We start from the raw sequence: 20,709 nt of genomic DNA, 5'->3' as shown, positions 1-20,709 counted from the left end.
TGCGACGACCTCGGGAATTCCCGGCATGTCTTTCGGGTCCCAGGAGAAGATATCGACGAATTCTCTAACAAGGTTAATGATCTCTTGCTTCAAATGTTCAGGGAGTCCTTTTCCCACCTTGGTTGTCTTTGTTGGGTTGCCGATGACCACTTCGATCTCCTCAGTCTCTTCTGTAGGAAAGCATGAATTCTGGCTTGTAGATTCAATTGAGTTGCGGGGGTCGATCTCGAGTACCTGGTTAACTCCTAGATCTTCCTCCCCCTTTTTCTTTGGGGAAACTGTTGTCAAGTAGCACTGTCTCGCGGTCACCTGATCTCTAATCATTTCTCCGATGCTGAAGTCGGTGGGAAATTTCATCTTCAAATGGGAGATTGAGGTCATTGCCTTTAGGGCTGTGATTGTAGTACGACCTAGGATGGCATTAAAGCTGGAAGAAGCACTGATCACAAGAAATTTAACGACCTTCCAAATTTGGCAAAGGTGGTGAGCCAAAGAGGACTGGCATATCAATGGCCCCCACTACATGGACCTCATTTCTGGTAAATCCGTACAACGGTGCTCGGGAGTTTTCGAGTCGTCGATCTCCGATATCCATCCACGAAAAGGTGTGATGGTAGAGAACATCGACAGAACTTCCGTTGTCGACCAACATCTTTTTCACAGTATTATTTCCTACTCGGGTTGTGATGACAAGAGCATCTTGATGACCCTCAATGAGCCCCGGATGATAATCATCATCGGAGAAGGAAATGACCGGAGTCGAGTTCGCGCGAGGGCGTTTAACTGTCGAGGGATTGACGTTGAAGATTTCTCGAGCGTATGTTTTCCTGGAGTTGTGAGAGAATCCTCCGGCAGCTGCTCCTCCAAATATGACGTCAATGACCCGATCCTCTTCATCTCGATGGTGATATCTAGGATTGTCTTCTTCTTGTACGTAATGTACTAACTGTCCCCGACAGATCTTTCCCTATATGAGGTTGCTAAGTTGAAAGCACTGTTCTGTAGTGTGATCGGTATCCTCGTGATAGTCGCAATATCTGGAACTGGGGGGTCTACCAGCCTTCATGGGCCTTGGTGGTCTGTAGTCTGGTTCTGTTTTTAGAACTGCCAGAATTTTTGTCTTCTCTGTGTTCAATTTAGTGAACTCTTTTTCTGGTCGAGTGCGGGGTTGCCAGTCCCTTTCCCTTCTATCCCTCAGAAGGCGATCATCCACACGTGGCAGTGGTGTTCGATGACGCTCATGGCGTCTCTCTCGCGCGGGAGATCGCGGGCTATAGCTACGACGACGTTCATGCCTTGAAGAGCGTCGGGGTGACTGAATGCAGCTCACTGCTTCTTGTAGCATCATACGATGTTCGATAATTTGGAATGCTGTTTGGAGAGTCTTTGTCCTTTTTTCAAAAATTTCTTCTAGGAGTAATCCATGTCGTGACTTATCGATACCTGTCGTTAAGAAGTTGACGGTCATTTGTTCAATTAAATCTGGAATCTCGGCGATCTCTTCCCTGAATTGGGTTAAAAAGCTGCGAAGGCTCTCACCTGAGCGTTGGTGCATCATCATCAAATATGCTGTGACCTTGATGCCTTTGTAGTTACTGGAGAACCGGGCCTGGAATTTGCTTTTTAAGGTTACCCATGAATCGATGGACCGAGGAGGCAAATTGCTATACCATCGGAGTGCTGTGCCTTGAAGGCATGTAGAGAAAAACTGACAACGGACGATTTTAGAGTGGCCGAAGAAAACCATTCGTCCGTCGAATGTGTTGAGAAATGCCAACGGGTCTGAAGATCCATCGAAGTGATCGAGGGAAGGAGTTTTTAATGTCCTGTCGATGCGCGCTTTCTCGAGGACGATAGATAAAGGGCTTTCAGAGACAGTTTCAAATCCTGATTGATTCCTCATGATGTTAGGCATTTGGGCGATTTCTTATTGCATTTTGGCAAATTCTTCATGGGAGATGGACTCTGTGGATTCAGTTTGACGCGAGACCTCGACGGATGACACTGTCCGCTGTCGACGTTCACGCGGTTGTGAATATGTCGACTCTGCCGATGACTCATACTTATATTCAGCATCATCGTCTTCATCATAAAACTCATCATCTTGTTCTTTATTTTGTATTGTTGTTTGTTAGAGCTCTCGACGGCGACGGTGAATTTCACGTTTTCGCTCGAGTTTGGCCTGCAGCCTCCGAGTCTCACGTTCTAGCAGTTCTAGCTCTACATCTGAATCAAATGGTTCTTCTGGTTCTTCTGGATTTTCTTGGTTTTGAGCCTTTAACCTTTCTTTCTTTTCTAGATGTAGTCGTATGTCGCTTGAGAGAACCTTCTTACCTTTGGAGGTTTGTACTCTGAAACGTTGATCTGAGACGGACTTTCTCTTCTTGTCTCTTTGACGTGTATCTTTTAAGCTCCCCGGCTGATCCTCAGGAGGGCCTTTAGGTGGAGGAAACAAATATTTCGGCTTTAATGTCGGTTGCTTGGGAAGCTCACGACCATCGTAGGTCGAGGGGTCGGCGGCAATTTCTGCCGTCAACTCCTTCACTTGAGTTGGTCCGGCCGTTCCCGGATCAAGCTCTTCCACAATCATATTCCAGTTGGATCTGTAAAGCAAAGCTCCTTCTAGCACCAAATGATAAGTCTACAATATTATTATATTATTAAGACTATAATTTTAGGATATGATCTCTTTACTTTAATTTTCCAACCCCTTCAAATGAGGTTGTTGTCTTATATTTATACCAAGTCCCAAATGGGTTTTTCTTACAAAATGGGCCTTCTTGGGCTTTACGTTATGTTTCACAATTATTCTAATTATAACTCATTTGGGCTGTAATGTCTTGGCCCAACACTACTTAAGCAAGCAAGCCCAACGTCAGTCGTCAGTGTTACTTGTATATATAAAATAATAAATTTTAATGATTTAAGATATTAATTTATTTCTAAAATCTAATAATGATTTGTAAACCCACTTCTTATTATTATAATTATAATTATTTTGAAAAGAAACGAAGAATAAAGAAACGAGGTGAGAGAAAAAAGTCAAAAAGGGAGGGGAAAATGAATTTTTTAATAATAAAAATGAAATAAGCTATTATTAGCAAACACGTCCTGACTATTGTTGACTTATGTAATTTAATTTATCTATCGATTCAAGCGGTGATTGAAAATTTATCTTTAATAACTCGCTTATTACCTGTGTGATATACGATTTTTATTATTTTTTATATTTTCTAAAAATTTTTAAAATTTAATTCTAAATTTTTTTAATGTACATATATTTTGTCATTTTCGACTATGTTTCAATATTATTTTTGTTATTGTTGGTTTGTTGTAATTTTGCTACAATAAATATGCATATATTGAAATATACGAATGAGAAATTGAATTATAGTTTTATATATTACAATATATAATCATATTCTATCTACTGTTGTATTATTTTATCATATTTTGATTTTTGAACAATAGTAAAACAATGTATTTTTTTCATATTAATGGTTAATTAAATCTCTAATCATATTTTCTTTAACATTGTATTAAAATATTGTTTCACAATTGGTATTTGAATAGTATTCTCCAGTGATAGGTTCCCCAAATATTTTCATATTAAGATTGTGTATTTTTCTAATTTCGGGTTGCCCAATTTTTTTTTCCAAATACTAATGGGTCAAGTACATAGAAACTTTCCTAATAAAATAATGGGACCCGCATATATAATATATGCCCATAAATCAAAATTCACCATATGTATGCCACATCATTTGATATTTTTTTGGGAAGGTAGTATTACTCGTAGAATAATATAATCATTTTCAATTTATAATTGTATTAATAATATATACTTATTCTAATAAAATATAATCTCAACCTTCTATTTTTTAATATATTAAATTAATAATTGAAATTATTTTGACATGACCAAAGTTTTGTATAAAAAACTCGTTACATATATTATATAAAAAAGATATAATTTTAACTTCTATTAGTTTATATAGAGTTTAAGTGCACATCAACGGACGAACCATTGCAGAAAAATCTATGTAACTATTTTATTAAAGATAATATTAATTTGAATTGACACTATATATAAAATAATGTTGACCAAACTAAATTTAGGGTCAAACACCCCCTAATCATGTGTCCAATAATTTAAACTTTTGTCACAGAGCAATCTGAGCATTAATAACAACATTAAACCCAACTATCAACAGTTAAATCACTGTACATGTACAGTTACTAGTTAGGCATAGATACCACAATCATGCAACTATAAACCATTCAAGTGAAACTAATGGCATAGTTTGTCAAACTGAACTGGTCCTTTTAGTTCATTAGCTGGGCAAAGACATTAGTTAGACACTATTATTCATTCATATCATTCATATATATTTCTTGTTCCAAACCCTTTTCCTCTAACGCACCACCCCACCAAACCACATGCAACACCCTAACCCACAAGTTATCCCCTCCCTTGATAAAAAGTCATTAAAACCATTCCATTTCCACCTTTTTTCTCTTATCTCTTCACCATAAATCCATAACTATCTATCTTTTTTACAATCTTTAAAGCATCTTCCCTTTTTCACTTTTCATCACCTTCATTGCTTCTCATTCTTTTCTTCATTTTCTTCTTGTTTTCTCACTAAATTTTCATGGAGCTAAAGTCATCATCATCTCAACTTCATTCAGTTTCTACATTTGATCAAACAGTTGATTTAAATGATCATCTCTTTTCTAGCATCGTTACACTCTACATTCTGATCTTTCTTTATTTTCCTACAATTTTCTTGAATATAGTTTTCTCCCCAGTTTTCGTTTCGACAGGAGTTTTATTAGTTTATCTTCTAAGATTAGGAGCAATTCAAGACAATAAAAAAGAATCGCACTCCTTGGAGGCACTACAATCCAATGAATCGAGTTATAAAACCAAACCAAACCAAGCATACACACTATGTCCGACTGAGGAGGAGGGTAAAATGTACACAAACGTTATGTCCACTACAAAGAATACAGAGCTTTCAAATGATGAGACTTATACATTGGATTCATGCGATTTCAAATTTGAAAATGTGGAGAACTCGTTTGTTGAGTGGAATGTAAAAGCACCATTGGAGATTATTTACGAGGATGACGAAGAAGAAGATAATGATAAAAATGAGAATCGCTTTAAGGGCATTGAGAGGTATCCTTCCTTATCACTTTATTATCCTAAATCAGACAGTGATTGTTCATCGGATGATGATTTTGCGATGGACATGAACTGGGAGTCGACAGATGGTGCATCAGAAACTTTCAGGTGGGGTGAAAAGGGAGAAGAATTGATTGAGATTGCATTAGATGGGAAGAGAAGGAGCCAGTTTTTTAACGATGAAGAAGACAGTCTTATTGAAATTGACATTTCTCCTGGGAGAAATAATGAATTTGCCGGCCTGTATTAGACATTTTTTGTTTCTTGTGTCTGTTCTTGTGAGTGATCAAAAAATCTAGTACTTGTACACTAGTGCTTTCATCGAAACTTTGACGTTTTTATGATCAAATCATGCAATTACAAATTCCTACATTACGTCCGACTTATTGGTCGTCAAGAAGACTAAGAAGACAGAGGAAGAAACATTGGTTGATTTTATTAACAAATATGCGTTCGTGCCTGAAAAAAGCGTTCAACCTCTTGTTATCGAAAGAACAGGAATTAAAAGGATATTGGCCCAAGCAAGCCAAACTATCGGTCTATATAACATAAAATTTGAATTCATGAGAGGGATCTATCCTTTACTTGAATTCATTGTTTACTCTTCCAAAATTAATTAAGTAATATATTGCTGTTTTAAGTAGATATTGATAATAGAGAAACTAAAGCCATTTTGGGTAGAATGGACAAGGGAGTGGAGAGAGTGAATGTGATGGTTGTAAGTTGAGGAATAGTCGATTTTGTCACTGAAATACATCAATAGGGTGGATGCATCTAAATCTAATCAAGCAATCCTACGTTTGTTTTCGGAAGCTACATCGGGATCAATATCAGTAGTTCCTATTATAACACCAAGTCGCTGCAAATTATTGCTCTAGGAAAACTGTGGAATTTATATTGTAAGGTTATGAGGTGACTTGTGTGGTACTTTATTCAACTAATGGTTGTGCCTATTAACAACTTCACTTATTTACTTATTTCTGAACAAAGATGCAACTTGCGACGAGCATTTTTAGCGCCAAACACAAATCAAAATTGAAGTAAATATATTAAAATCTTACTAGTCTACCAAGAGGAGTCAAGGCTTCAGCTTAAACTAACATATCCATATACCTATTAGAAAGAGTGTGCAACGTGTGAGTATGTGACCGACTGATAGTAAGACGTACGCTTAATCCCATCTTCTAAGAGGAACTAAAGCAAAGGCAGCGACCGATCCAGGAATTTAGAGAGAGGAGGGCTTCATTTATACGGAAAAATTATAAGGGTCTTGTAGTCTTCATATATATATAGCAAATTTCAATAGGGTGATGAGACTATGCAAATCAACCAGCAAAGGCAGCAAGATCAGTCAACAAGTCAATCAATAAAGTCAACAGCTACTCTTGTACAAGATTAGTTAATTATAACAGCTGTCAATTAGCTGTCTATTTTCTGTACTATAAGTGAGGAGCATATACTCCAAAGCATAAAAAGAAACTTAGCTGCTAAGATTCAAATGATATGTAAAAAAAACTTATCTCACATTCATTCAATAAAAGAAAGAGTCTTCTTCTTCATATTTCTTGAGCTCCGTTAATGGAGTTGACATGGTATCAGAGGCACAGATCTCTGTCGTTTATTCCGCTGTTGAGAACATCATTCATTTACAATTTTTGAGTAATCTCATTCGATTGTTTAGTATTTTACTCATTTTCTGACACAATCTGTTGAGGTTTTTCTGCAAATTTGAATCGGAAATGGCATCATCTCCATCATATTTGAACGCAGCTACTGGAAATAATTGTAACGCCTGGGAAATATTATGTACTTGTCTTTATCAATAAATAATTATTATGTGATTTTTATGTGAATTTTGGTGAATTATTTGATAATTGATATTAATATTTGGATGTTTATTTCTGATAAAATGTAGATATTTTAATTTTTAATTATCCAGAATTTAATATAGATAATTTTGGCATTTTTCTGGTAAATTTTGGACTATTATATAATTTTATAAGGATTTATAAAATTAATAATGATTATTCTTACATAGTTATCAAATTTATTTTTAGAATCAGAAATCGTCTCACTTCAATCGTTTTTGCGTTTTTACAACCTGAAACTCTTCTGAAAATTCCTTCCTAACCTAATTTGATAATTCTGAACACTTTCCGTGTTTTGACTTTGTCGATCCGGGGTACGGTTTGACCGGTACAAGTCCCACTGTGAAATTTTCGATGCGCAAATCATTTTATATATCGATAAAAAATCCATATTCTCAAAAGGCGAGACATTATCATCTTAATTTCGTATAAAGTATTTTATAAGAGTCTATGTTTTGATAATTATCCAATTTTTGTATTAAAATCGTATCGTCATTTTAGTTACTTAGCGGCTAAGTAACCTATTTTCGGATCCAATCTGTAAATGTAATTATCGAATTATTATATAAATAAAATATGTGACGGGTCTGTTGGTTATGTGTTGTTGTATTAAAAATTGATTGTGATTTGTTGGACGCAAGGATTAATTTTGTAATAATTGTCGAGCTGTATGCATTTAATTCATTTTAAAGTGATTTTATTGAATATTTATTCTTAAAAATGTTAAAATCATTTCTAAAATTATTTTTATTATTTTATAATTTTATTTATTATTTTTAGGGGTTTATAAAATTTAGAAATCAATATTTTATCAATTATTTAATTTTAAATGATTTTCTGATTCCATTTAATTGTAAAATCAATAATTAATTTCAAAATATTTCAAAGATAATGAAAATTTTATTTTATTAACTTTCAAATATTTCAAGCATTTTAAAATGATTCTGACAATTTTCTGGCCTTTATTCACCCACACATTTATTCGTATAATCGATAAATGCGGGTACGTTACGCATCATTAAAAATATTTCAAAAAATTATGAAAATTTTATTTATTAAATTTTTAATTACTTTGATAAATTTTAAAGGTAATTTGGAAATTTTTCGAGTTATGTTACTCGTAAATGGATCGTTAAATTGTTATATTTCGGTACGAATTCAGAAATTATAATAAAAATGATTAACATAAAGGATAATTACAACCCTCATCTCTCTCATCCTTCCAATCTCTCTCTCTCTCTCGTGTTATCTCTCCTCTCTCTCCTTCTTCCCTCTTCTTCTCCCTCTCGATTTCTTCTCTTACTCTCTCTTTATTCATCAATCTCTCAATTTCTTTTCTTTCACCGCAATTGCTTCCCCTCTGCCTCCGTTTACCCTATTCCTTCCGGTCGCCGTTTTATATATTCCGGCTTGTTTCCGTTTGGTGTGTGTATAGAGTGCGTGTGTGTGTATACTGTAAGGTGTGTGCTTGCGTGTATATGTCGATGGTGCTACTGTGTTGCCTTGAATCTCCGCCTCTCCTCGGTTTTACGGCGAGATGGTGGTGAGTTGGGCGGCGCGTGTGCGTGTTTTGCGTATATATGTGTGTGTTCTGATGTGTTTTCAGTTCTTGCCGTGCTTTGTTTTCCAGTTATGCCCCCTGTGATTCCCTGTTGTGCGAGCTCTTGTGTTGACGGGTGTTGTGCGCGTGTGCTTGCGTTGAATCGAAACTGTTATTAATTATATTTTTATTTCAATTTTCTGCAGAAATCATTTGATTGTAATTCGTGAAATAAAAAGATTCTTGTGTGGATATTATAATAATTAATCGATGGAATTCGTGTCGGATGTCCGTAATAAACGAAAACCCGCGAATTTTATCGCCGTCAGCGATGAGCTTCGGCGAGCCGACGGTGGACCGTGATGGTTTTAATCTGAGTCCTACGTTATTAATTAAATAAAAATAGTTGGTAAATTAGTTGCGAAATGAAAATGCGAATAAAATAAAAATACAAATAAAAATGCAAAATACGAATAGTAATAATAATTAAGCGAATCGGAGTTTGGGACTTGGTAATTGGATTGTGGATTGAATTATGTTGTGACTGTTGTTGTGATTTAACGTCGATTTGATTTTGACGGGTAGGCTGATAAATAGAGGAAACGCTGCCCGATTTTCGGGAAAATAAATTCCGAAAATACGGGAACGTAACCTGTAATTGTCGGTAACGTCGAACGAGGATATAATTGAACTTTATGAAACCTATTTACGTGACCTGACAAGATATTTCGTGAGTAATCGATTACCCTATTTTCGAAATAACAAATATACGTATTTTCTGAAAATAAATACTGAACCGAGTTTCGAAGATGTGAACCATAATTGCTATGTGTATTTCGATAATACATATAAATATGAATTCGGTGATGAAATCGTATGGGTAGAATAGGATAACGATTTGATGTTAAGCTTAAGCGGTTATCTGAATTAGGGTATTTCAACCCTGTAGGTTTAAACGGAAGACCCAAGACGTGACATCGGACTAGGAACGATCTAGTGATTAGACGTCGAGATCAACGAAGTTCCAACTGAAGGGTCTGAATGTTGGGATCGTATCCAGAATAGGATAGTAGTTTGACGATAAAGCCGAACGATCAAAGTCGAACCAAAGTCAATAGCGGTTAAAGCTTATTGAGGCAAGTATTCTGGATTTTTCTTTTAAATACTGTAAGTATTCTTGAATTTTCTTTTAAATACTGCAAATATTTATTCGCTCCTATTCAAAGTTCAGAATAGTTAATTGTTTTACATTTCGCTGCAATTACTCTGATTATGCACGTTCCTTTCATTATTGTTCCTGTAATTCGATTGCTCTCGTGAGCAAATACCCATTCTTTCGGGTTATTTGCGAACCCTGAATTGGGATATTTTGAATTCAAAATGATTTGACATCAAAATACTCCATGGGCTGGATAATGATGATGTTTTGAGGATTAAGTGTGTCTTAATCTTGAGGACCTGGATGACTGGTGCCTCGAGATGGGCCGTAGTGCCTGGATATCCGACTGGATCTATATATTGAGATATAGATCTGCATTATATTCTGACTGATCAGCAGAATATAGATGCGAAATAGTTTCCAGTCTAATTTGTTGTTGATCGCCATTAACGGCATTCTCTCTCGAATGATTTTATGATTCCCAAAATCGGACAAAACCCTGATTCAGAAGATGAATCGGGGAATCGCTTGTCATTTTTGGATTTTAGTTAAAGGCTGGTGACAGCCAACGTTTATTCGCTCAACTCACTCAAGTGAATAGAATGGTTTAAAATTATTTTAAGATTTTGTTCGGAAGTTTTCTTTGATATTAATGTTTGAAACTCAAAATATATACTTGCTGGGCATTTTTGGCTCACTCTTGCTTTGTAAATTTTTATTTCTGCCAGAAACAGATAAGGATAAAAGTGAACAGCTTTGATAGACAGTAGAAGTTAGAGAAATCTCCGCTGCAAGAAGTTGAAGAATATAGAGGAATATGACAAGAGCGTTAGGTCAAAGGTATTCTCATTTGTATTTTAGTTGTTGAAAGTTGTAGAAGATTAGATTCTTGTTTTATATCATAACCGGTAAACGATCCAGTTTAAAGGGGTTAATTGAACATTCTTGTATTTTATGTAAAGATTATTTTCGTGACACCAAATCTTGACCCCGGATTTGGGTTGTTACAATAATTCATCGTCAATAACACAAGCGCAGATAATTGATGCATCTCATCCGTACTATCTTCATCCATCGGATCATCCAGGTTTGATTCTAGTCACAATTACATTGAATGAGCAAAACTATAACTAGTGGTTTCGATCTATGCGCATAGCGTTGTCATCTAAACTTAAATTAGGTTTTATTGATGGATTGTATGTTAAGCCTACAAATGCTACCTTACTTTTACACTGGAATCGTTGCAATGATATCGTAATCTCATGGATTTTAAACACTGTTTCACCTGAGATACGACAAAGTGTAATGTATATGACGGTAGCTAAGGACATTTGGGATGATTTTGCGATAAGATTTGCTCAAACAAATGTTCCTAAATTGTTTAATCTGAGAAAGGAAATTGCATCTCTGCATCAAGGCAATATGTCGAAATCTGCGTACTTCACAAAATTTAGAACTCTAAATGATGAATTAGATGCCTTTTCTGTGGTACCTCATTGTGATTGTAGAAAGTACACATGTGGAGTTAATAAAAAACTTGATGTTCTGAGTAAAAGTACTAGGTTGTCGCAATTTCTTACGGGACTATCTAATCAATACACTGCCATAAGAGGTCATTTGCTGCTGATGACACTTGTGCCAAGTCTTAGTGCTGCATATAGTTTATTATTGCAAGAGGAGAATCAGAGGGATATTAGTTCTACCAGTGTAGTGTCTACATACTCTGTTGCTTTATCTGTGCGAAATTAGGAGAATCAAGGGGTAATATGATATATTATTCGGCAAACAGGCATGGGAAGGTTAATACTGGTAAACGAACTGTGACTGATACTTCTGTGATTTGTGAAGTGTGTCACATGTCAGGGCACAACAAAGATAAGTGTTTCTATGTGCACGGGTATCCGGCTTCGCACAGACTCTTTGGGAATCCAAAACCAAAGCCAAAGCTACAGACTAAAACTGCTTATGCTCATAATGTAATTGCTGAATCAGGTGATCAGAATTCTACAATATGACAAGAATTACAGAAGGGGGTTGAATGGAATTCTTGAAACTTTTTCTAGAAATAAAATTTTCTAACTCAAATATAAATATCAGTGTATTGATTAGCACAATGCGGAATAAAACTTAAGTGAATCAAAACACAAGTAATTAAAAACAAGAGTCTTTAAAAACTTTCTGGTGGATTTGAATGATTCCACCAGAGATATATATTATATATCGAGAGAACTTTGTGTAATGTTACACAGCTGCTTACAAATATTGAACTAGTGAGAATACAGAGAAATGCTAAGAATTCTGCTTACAAATATTTTTCTATTGTTGTATCTCAGATCTATGTTTCTATTTGCTACTTCTTGGTTTATATATTACCAAGATTACAAAGTCAAAAGACAGGATCATTATAAAAACTATCGGGTCTAATGCTTTGCTACTTTGTTCTCTATTACCCAGTTAATAGGCTTCCCCATTTTATTTGCATACACTTCGACGCATGTGACTATGCTGTCACTGTCAACTGATATTTGAATTCTTTATCCGTTGAGTACATGATCATCCGTCGATTTTATGATCATCCGTTGATGGCTTCATTGATCATCCGTCGACTGCTATATTGAACATCCGTTGATAACCATTTGATCATCCGTCGACTGCTTTGTTAATCATCCGTCGGTAGTTATTTTGGCACTTGACTTCAATTCATTTATGCAGAATTACAAGACATAATCTATGTACAATTAAATAACCTATTCTGTATATCTAGTTGAAGTTAACATGACTTATATGCTACTTCAGAATCTATAAAAAGGTGTATGCAGAAATGTGCTACAGACTCATTATTACATAAGCTACTCACTCGATGGATAATAAGTCATCATCCGTCGGGACTATAATGAGTTATCCATCGGGACTATAATTCTTATCCGTCGAGTGCTACATTATTTCACTAAGTAAAATCTACTTAGGTGTTTTGTTTAAGTAAACATCAAGTACACAACATATGCACAACAATCTCCCCCAATTTATGTCTACTGGAATTGTAGCCATAAATTAAGAGATACTTGATGATAACAAAACACCCTAAACATACAACTTTAAAAGAAAGTAGATAATACTGAAAAGTGCTTCAAATAACAAAATGTGCAAAGTTTAGCTCACAGTTATTTTCAAGATGCTCCTCTAGCCTGAGCAGATTTTTCTAGTTTCTTGAAGGTCTGGATCTTCTTCCAAGCTTTCTGTTGTTTTTATCAATATGATTTTGGAGCTGCCTGTGGAATTCCAATTTATCAGATTCTGAGAGATTTAGCTTTCCTTGCATTTCCAAGAGAGTCTCATTACCGGAGATGCTCAATTGGTCTTCTAATTTGAAGAATCTTCTCACACCTTTGTCATCTATGAACTCCATCATCCAGTAGGGCCTTAGATGCACTCTTCTCCCTGTGTATGGGATGATTAGAGTCTTTGGGAGTGCATCTTTAGCGCTAACACTCCTTAGTTCTTCAATCTTCTTCAATACTAGTCTTCTTGCAGTGATATTGAACCCAAAGTTCTTCTTGAAGGATGAATAAACTTTAATCAGTACAACTTGGCTCTCTTGAAGAATCCTGTGAAGTGGCCACTAAATCTCCTTTCCTCCTTTGTACTTGAACACTAACCTTTCAGGTAGGTTCCTGTATGCATCAATACCTCTTACTTCATCTAGTTCATCCAGATAGAGATTTAGATCAAAAAATTCTTTGATGTCACACAAGTACAGATAGTCTCCCTATTGACTTTAGGCTGAGCTTTGACTATAGATTTGGATTTGAAAGGTGACAGCTTCACTTTCTTGACTGCTCTTAACTTTGTCCTTTTTGACTTGCTAATGATTGGTAGATTGAAGTCTGGAATTGGTATGTTCTCCCATTCTATTGGCTCATCCTTGGGCACAATAGGTTCACCATGAATATTCCTGTAGGGATCCACCACCCTTATGTCTTCAAATACCACAGAGGGCTTTGTTGCCTGAGTTGTAGTTGGTGTGGATACCTTAGGAAATTGATCTTCCAATTCCTTGTCAACAATATCCAGTCTCCTTTTAGTTCTTTTAGCCAATTCTTTCTTTCGTGGAGATTTCTTCTGTTCTTCAACTTACTTCCTTGATTCAGTAGCTTCAGATGGTTGGGAGGGAATTTGTTGTGATAAATTTACAGCATGTAGCTTGGCCAAGATAGCAATCTGCTCTTTCTTCTGTTTAGCCTTTTTAGCATCTAGAGCAACCTGCTTCTTTTCCTGCTTCAATCTAGCTTTTTCTTCTCTCTTTCCTTGAGCAAATTGAGGGTGTCCAGCCACCACACAAATTTCTTTCCCATTTCTGAAAATCTTAGCAATCCTCCTTTTAGAAACTGAATCAGCTGGATCTTTATAGAAGACAATTGATCTTGACAGAAGTTTCTTCTCATCAGGCTTGGGTGTCTCATACACAGTGTCCAAGGGGTTCTTCAAGGATGATTTTGAGTAGTTTGCCCTTGGTTTAAAAATCATTTCAGCCTTTGGAGACTTGATGCAGGAAGATTGTCCTCTCTCCAGATAGTTCATGCTCATCTCATTCACACTAATTTGCTTGACTTGAGAGTGATGGATGGCTGACTTAACTGGCTCCTTGACAAGTTCAAACTTCTTATGTATCTCCTCATCAATCTTCTCCCAGTTGACCAAACTCAACTTTTCTTTCTCAGCAACTTTCAAGTTGGCTGCTGCTGCTTGAATCAGATCTATACCATCTGTGACTGGTGGCTTTGAGATAGTAATTGAAGGCACAATTACTTTACTGATTTGTATATGAAGCTTCTCCCCCTCACTTGGTCCTTTCTCCCCCTTTTTGTTATCATCAAGTTGAGCTGTGGAGGGGGTTTGAGCTGCCACCAGTTTTTGAAGTAGATTAGTCTGTTGGGCTTGATGGAGATGAATGGCAGTCAAAGATGCTTCCATGGCTGACATTCTTGTATCCAAGGCATCTATCTTGGTTGACAGATCAGAATTTTTCCTTAATTGCCTCTTGATGTCAAGCATTGTAGCTTCTGGAAGTTTAGAATATATCATGTCTGAAATAGCCTTCTTCATCTCCTCAATATCACCCTTCATAGAATCCACATCTCTAGCATGCTGGAGGCCTTGTATTTGCTGAAGTTGCAGAGAGGCAAGATGTTCCTAAAGGAGCTTCGTGGTGCTTGCATTGGTAGTGGTTTGAAGAGCAGTATTTGTCTGATTGATTAACTGGATCAGGGTTGTCTTGAAGTAATGCTCATCACAGTTCTTGGAGAATGCCCATGATGGCATACCTGACCTTGAGCTTGAACCTACTTCTCCCCCTATGTCCATTGCTTCATCTTCACTATTCCCACTCCCATCTCCAAAGAAATCAGCTGAACCCCCAGTCTCATAGTCCACATCACCAGATGTAGAAGGCAAAGCTGTGATGACATCCTTAGCCCTTTGCATAGACTGGGTGGTATGCACCAGATTGAGCATCCTTTCTGCATTGTCATTGCCCTGTTCAGCTAGAATTTGATAAGCTGGAACAGGGTGAGTAAATGCCTCAGCATCAAGGGAAGTAGAACTGTCTGCATCCTGGACATTCATTGACTCACTAGCAATGACATCCATCATTATTGCTCCAGTACCTGCATTTCTCTCATTTTCTCTCTTTTGTTGCATCAGGGTCTCACCCTGGCTCCCCACCCTCACACCCTCACCTTTACCTACTAAGGTGGGACTCCTCTCACTCACTTTTGTCAATCCTGAAGAAATGGATTGCAGATGTTCACTCATTTCCTCTCCTTTTTCCTGGGAGCAACCCAGACTCTCACTCAAAATACTCTTCTCTCTCAATCCTAAGAGTGACTGTACAACCACTAAATCTTCTGCACTTGAAATAATTGAAGTTTGAAGCTGTGCAGAGATACTCGACGGATGAGTAATATCCATCGAGTGAGTGGTTTTGCTATCAGACGGATAACTGCTGTTAGGCTTATCCGTCGGGATACAATCACTACTCGACGGATGAGCAATATCTGTCGAGAGAGTAGAAATGAATGAGCTGGGAATAGAAAATATTGTTGACTCTCTGCTGATTGAAGATATTTTAGGCACAGATGACACAACAGTTCCTGAAAGAATTGGCAAGTGAGCCAACAAATCATCTAAAAGATGATGCTCACTTGCACTAGATTTTGGCTTCCCTAACAGAGTTAAAGAAGGGGAATCAGGAATTGATGTGTTTATCATATCCACATCCAGAGAATTTGTTGGTGAGTATGGTGTTTGAGGTGCTTCTATAACTAGAGATTTTGGCTGTGACTCCACATTTATTGGAGCCACATCAAGCTGAATTTGTGAAGGTGCAGTGACTGTGTTTAGCACCAGTTTGCACAGTGTGTGTACCCTGTGCATCCCCATAGGTTTTTGATTTCTTCTTTCTGGAATAAGTTTGGGGTGAGCTTGTGTGCCTAACCCTCTTGGCCTGTGCTCTTGGTTGAGAGCTTTGTTCAATAGCTATATCCTTTTAGGAAGATGCAGCTAGAAATGAGCTTTTATCCTTTTTAAGCACTGCAGTTTGTTGGGAAACTGCAGTGTGGCTAGGCTGGGATTCACTCAACTCTCCAACCTTATTCTTGGGATTTCTTTTATATTCACCCCTTCCCTCACCTAACTTACCCTCCTTCACACTCCCCTCTTTGGCTTTGGTGGATTTTTCAACTGGCATCTTTTGGGAGATACCAGAGAGGGCTTTCTTTGATTTGGATTTTGAAATAATAGTAGGTTTGGAAGCTTTGGTAGGCAACTGTTTGGTCATTGACACAGTTGCCATAGCTACTCTTGAACTCAAAGAAATTGTGGAGGTTGGAATAGTTGTAGGGATTGATGAACTTACCTCACTTACCTGAGGTGCTTGCATTACAGGAAAGTAGAACATTGGCACATCCTTGTGATGATTGGCCCTATTCAAGTCTGCAATGAGCCTTCTCTCTTGAACCCAACAATCCAGTTTGTTGTTTGGGTTCTCAAGCACAATCTCTTCACAGAGGTGGTTAACTAATAACATAAGAAATCTAGCATAATACACATTTTTACCTCTTTTATTTAACTCCCCTAATTTGAAACCTAACTCAAACAAGACAAGATCACTAAAATTATAAAATTTATCTGTAACTAGCATGTATAGCATGTTAAGCATGGAAATATTCACTGAATCAAAATTACTGATCTTTCCTGAGAAAACCTTTGTAACTAAATCACACAAGAAACTCCAATCTTTCCTAAGACTCATTCTCCTAATATCACTCAGTTTAGAAGTAGGAAGTGCATAGTGCATGGAATTGAGCATATTGATTATATCAGTGTCAGTGTGTGGTGAAGTCACATTGTTATCAGGAATTTTAAAACATGCTTTTATCACATCACTATTTATACAGAATTCTTTACCTTTGATGGTTAGAGTGATGGTCTTATCTGTAGAGTTATAGGTAGCAGTGGTCCACATCTCTTCAACAACTTCACAGAAGATTGTGGGTGATTCCAGCATGGCAAAATTGAGCTTGCAATTCTTCACAAAGTCCATCATCTTGTGATAATCATCTGATTGCTGAATACCCTTGTTCACTAATGCAGTGAAATTGTTCTTCTAATAAATGAACCCAGTTTGAGACATAATCTTTACAACAGGTGCCATTGTTAGAGAATAAGAGCTTGGAGAGAAAGAGAGTAAGTGCTTTGAGAGAGAATGAAATTAGAGCAGTTGAATTTGAGAATGATAAAAGAAAAACAATTGCAATGAAATAAGCTTTTATACTATCTCAAAAATAACTAATAAAAATAATAAAGTAAAATAAATAACCAATAGAAATTGCCTAAAATAGCCGTTTAAAAATAAACTGTAAAAATTCCATCCATTATCCGTCGTGTTATGCTTACAAACTGTAAGTATACTCGATGGATAATGTTCAGGGAATTAACGGCTAAGATTAAGACGATTCGACGGATGAGGATAAACTGTTATTCGTCGAGACATAAAATATTCCAGAAAAGTAATTGATTTTTATTAGCAAATTGTATTTCGACGGATGACCAAACTCGATGGATAAGGGTCATCCGTCGAGATGTAAATTTTGACTTAGCCAAAATTTCATCCAAGACTGAAAAATCAACTAAATTTCTGGCTGCATTTCAACTTGCAAATTAACTCGGATAGATTTAAGAGTAATTAAGCATACCTAACTCGCTTACCAACCTTGAAAAGGTGGATTCATCCAGTGGCTTGGTAAAGATATCTGCAAGCTGCTTCTCACTGGGAACAAAATGTAGTTCCGCAGTACCATTCATTACATGTACCCTTATGAAATGGTACTTGATATATATGTGCTTTGTCCTTGAATGTTGTACTGGATTTTTCAGTGATGGCAATTGCACTTGTGTTATCACAAAAAATAGGAATCCTCTCAACTTGCAAACCATAGTCTAGCAATTGATTTCTCATCCATAAAATATGTGCACAGCAACTGCCAGCAGCAATATATTCAGCTTCAGCTGTAGAAGTAGAAACTGAATATTGCTTTTTACTGAACCAGGACACAAGCTTGTTTCCTAGAAATTGACAGGTTCCTGTTGTACTCTTTCTATCAATTCTACAACCTGCATAATCTGCATCTGAATAACTAGTTAGATTAAAACCAGAATCTCTAGGGTACCAAATGCCAAGGTTTGGTGTTCCTTTGAGATATCTGAAAATTCTCTTAATAGCTATTAAGTGAGATTCTCTAGGATCAGCTTGAAATCTAGCACATAAACATGTAGCAAATATTATATCTGGCCTACTAGCTGTTAAGTATAGAAGTGAGCCAACCATGCCTCTATAACTTGAAATATCCACAGACTTTCCAGTAGTGTTTAATTCAAGCTTAGTTGCAGTGGCCATGAGAGTTTTTGCAGATGTGCAATCCATTAGATCAAACTTCTTTAAAAGATCAAAAATATATTTAGTTTGACTAATGAATATTCCATCACTAACTTGCTTAACTTGTAAACCAAGAAAGTAAGTTAGTTCTCCCATCATACTCATTTCATACTTACTTTGCATCAATTTGGAAAACTTTTTGCAAAGTTTCTCATCTGTAGAGCCAAAAATAATATCATCTACATAAATTTGAACAAGTATACTAGAGCCATTAACATTTCAGAAAAATAAAGTTTTATCTACAGTACCTCTTGTGAAGTAATTTTCCAAAAGGAACTTTGATAAAGTGTCATACCAAGCTCTAGGTGCTTGCTTCAGTCCATAAAGTGCTTTCAGAAGATAATAGACATATTCTGGAAAATTTGGATCTTCAAAACCAGGAGGTTGACTGACATAAACTTCTTCCTCCAAATCTCCATTCAGATTGGCACTTTTGACATCCATTTGATAGACTTTGAAATTGGCATGGGTTGCATAGGCTAAGAAGATTCTGATGGCTTCAAGTCTTGCAACAGGAGCAAATGTTTCATCAAAATCTATTCCTTCTTGTTAACAGTAGCCTTTGGCAACCAATCTAGCTTTATTCCTGACAACTATGCCATTTTCATCCATCTTGTTTCTGAATACCCACTTGGTGTCTATTGGATTCTTTCCTTTAAGCTTGGGTACCAGCTTCCACACATTATTCCTTTCAAATTGGTTTAGCTCCTCCTGCATAGCTAAAATCCAATCTGGATCCAACAAAGCTTCTTCTACCTTCTTTGGTTCTTCCTTGGAAAGAAAGCTGCTGTAAAGACATTCTTCCTGAGTTGCTCTTCTTGTTTGAACTCTAGAAGAAACATCACCAATGATAAGCTCAAATGGATGATCTTTTTTCCATTTCCTTTGTTGAGGTAGATTAGCTCTAGATGAAGAGACCTCATTGTTGTCTTGATGTGTGATTGAGTTTTGATTGTTAGAAACCCCCCCTGAGTTTATGGATCTTTGATTTGAGAAAGGGGAACTTTCTATAAGTGATCTATCTTGACTTCCTACTTCTTTTGATAACCCGACGGATGGTGAATTTTGAGCACCGACGGATGAAGCTGGTTGTCTCCCGACGGATAACGCAGATTGCCTTCCGACAGATGAAGCATTATGCAACTCGATAGATGTTGAGTTTTGTGCTTCATTGGTGGTAGATTTATCTGCATTATCTTTAGATACATTCTCTTGATCACTTTCATCATCACTGTCATCACTGACCATCTCCACATTGTCGAATTTGAGGCTCTCATGGTAATCTCCATCTTTCAGTCCTTCAATCTTTTTATCATCAAACACAACATATATTGATTCCACAACAATGTTGGTTCTCAGATTGTAGACTCTATATGCTTTACCAACAGCATATCCAACAAAAATTCCTTCATCTTCTTTAGCATCAAACTTCCCATTTTGATCAGTTTAATTTCTCAGAATATAGCATTTGCAGCCAAAGACATGAAGAAAGTTTAGAGTTGGATTCTTATTCTTGAACAATTGATAGGGAGTCATGCATCTTGCTTGATTAACCAAAGAAATATTGTGAGTGTAACATGCAGTATTTACAGCTTCAGCCCAAAAATATGTTGGTAATTTAGATTTTTCAAGCATTGTCCTTGCAGCTTCAATAAGTGATCTGTTCTTCCTTTCCACTACTCCATTTTGTTGTAATGTCCTTGCTGCTGAAAACTCATACAGAATTCCATTTTCCTCACAAAATGCTCTCATGACAGAGTTCTTGAACTCAGTTCCATTGTCACTCCTGATTCTTCTAACCTTGAAATCAGGATGATTATTGACTTGCCTTATGTGATTGATGATGATTTCACTAGCCTCATCTTTAGACTTTAGGAAATATGTCCAAGAGAAATTTGAGAAATCATCTACAATTACTAGGCAAAATCTTTTCCTTGAGATTGACAATACATTGAATGG

General features: G+C 36.5%; 3 protein-coding genes across 3 annotated transcripts; 2 read left to right on the top strand and 1 right to left on the bottom strand.

Annotated features, from left to right (window-relative positions):
- Positions 1-454: 454 nt before the first annotated feature.
- On the bottom strand, positions 455-1,915 carry LOC141673532 (uncharacterized). The gene is made up of 2 exons (XM_074480283.1): positions 1,061-1,915; positions 455-967 (listed from the first exon to the last, which is right to left on the bottom strand). The coding sequence occupies exons 1-2, from the start codon at positions 1,913-1,915 to the stop codon at positions 455-457; spliced, it is 1,368 nt and encodes a 455-aa protein (XP_074336384.1).
- Positions 1,916-4,406: 2,491 nt separating this feature from the next.
- On the top strand, positions 4,407-6,114 carry LOC141672161 (uncharacterized). Its single transcript, XM_074478666.1, has one exon. The coding sequence runs from the start codon at positions 4,656-4,658 to the stop codon at positions 5,439-5,441; it is 786 nt and encodes a 261-aa protein (XP_074334767.1). The 5' UTR covers positions 4,407-4,655; the 3' UTR covers positions 5,442-6,114.
- Positions 6,115-10,904: 4,790 nt separating this feature from the next.
- Positions 10,905-11,507, top strand: LOC141673531 (uncharacterized). Its single transcript, XM_074480281.1, has one exon. The coding sequence runs from the start codon at positions 10,905-10,907 to the stop codon at positions 11,505-11,507; it is 603 nt and encodes a 200-aa protein (XP_074336382.1).
- The last annotated feature ends 9,202 nt before the right edge of the window (positions 11,508-20,709 follow it).

This window comes from Apium graveolens, chromosome 7, assembly GCF_009905375.1.
Source record: "Apium graveolens cultivar Ventura chromosome 7, ASM990537v1, whole genome shotgun sequence".
NCBI classification, from domain to species: domain Eukaryota; kingdom Viridiplantae; phylum Streptophyta; class Magnoliopsida; order Apiales; family Apiaceae; genus Apium; species Apium graveolens.
Note: the sequence above shows the minus strand (reverse complement) of the source record. Positions and strands in the feature narration are given on the sequence as shown.

What these genes read in the sequence shown, in the direction of transcription:
- LOC141673532 (XM_074480283.1), bottom strand. Translation starts at nt 1,915, where the DNA reads ATGCCTAACATCATGAGGAATCAATCAGGATTTGAAACTGTCTCTGAA. An exon ending in GACCACCAAGGCCCATGAAG is followed by an intron (nt 968 to 1,060) that starts GCTGGTAGACCC and finishes AACCTCATATAG; the next exon opens with GGAAAGATCTGTCGGGGACA.
- LOC141672161 (XM_074478666.1), top strand. Translation starts at nt 4,656, where the DNA reads ATGGAGCTAAAGTCATCATCATCTCAACTTCATTCAGTTTCTACATTT.
- LOC141673531 (XM_074480281.1), top strand. Translation starts at nt 10,905, where the DNA reads ATGCGCATAGCGTTGTCATCTAAACTTAAATTAGGTTTTATTGATGGA.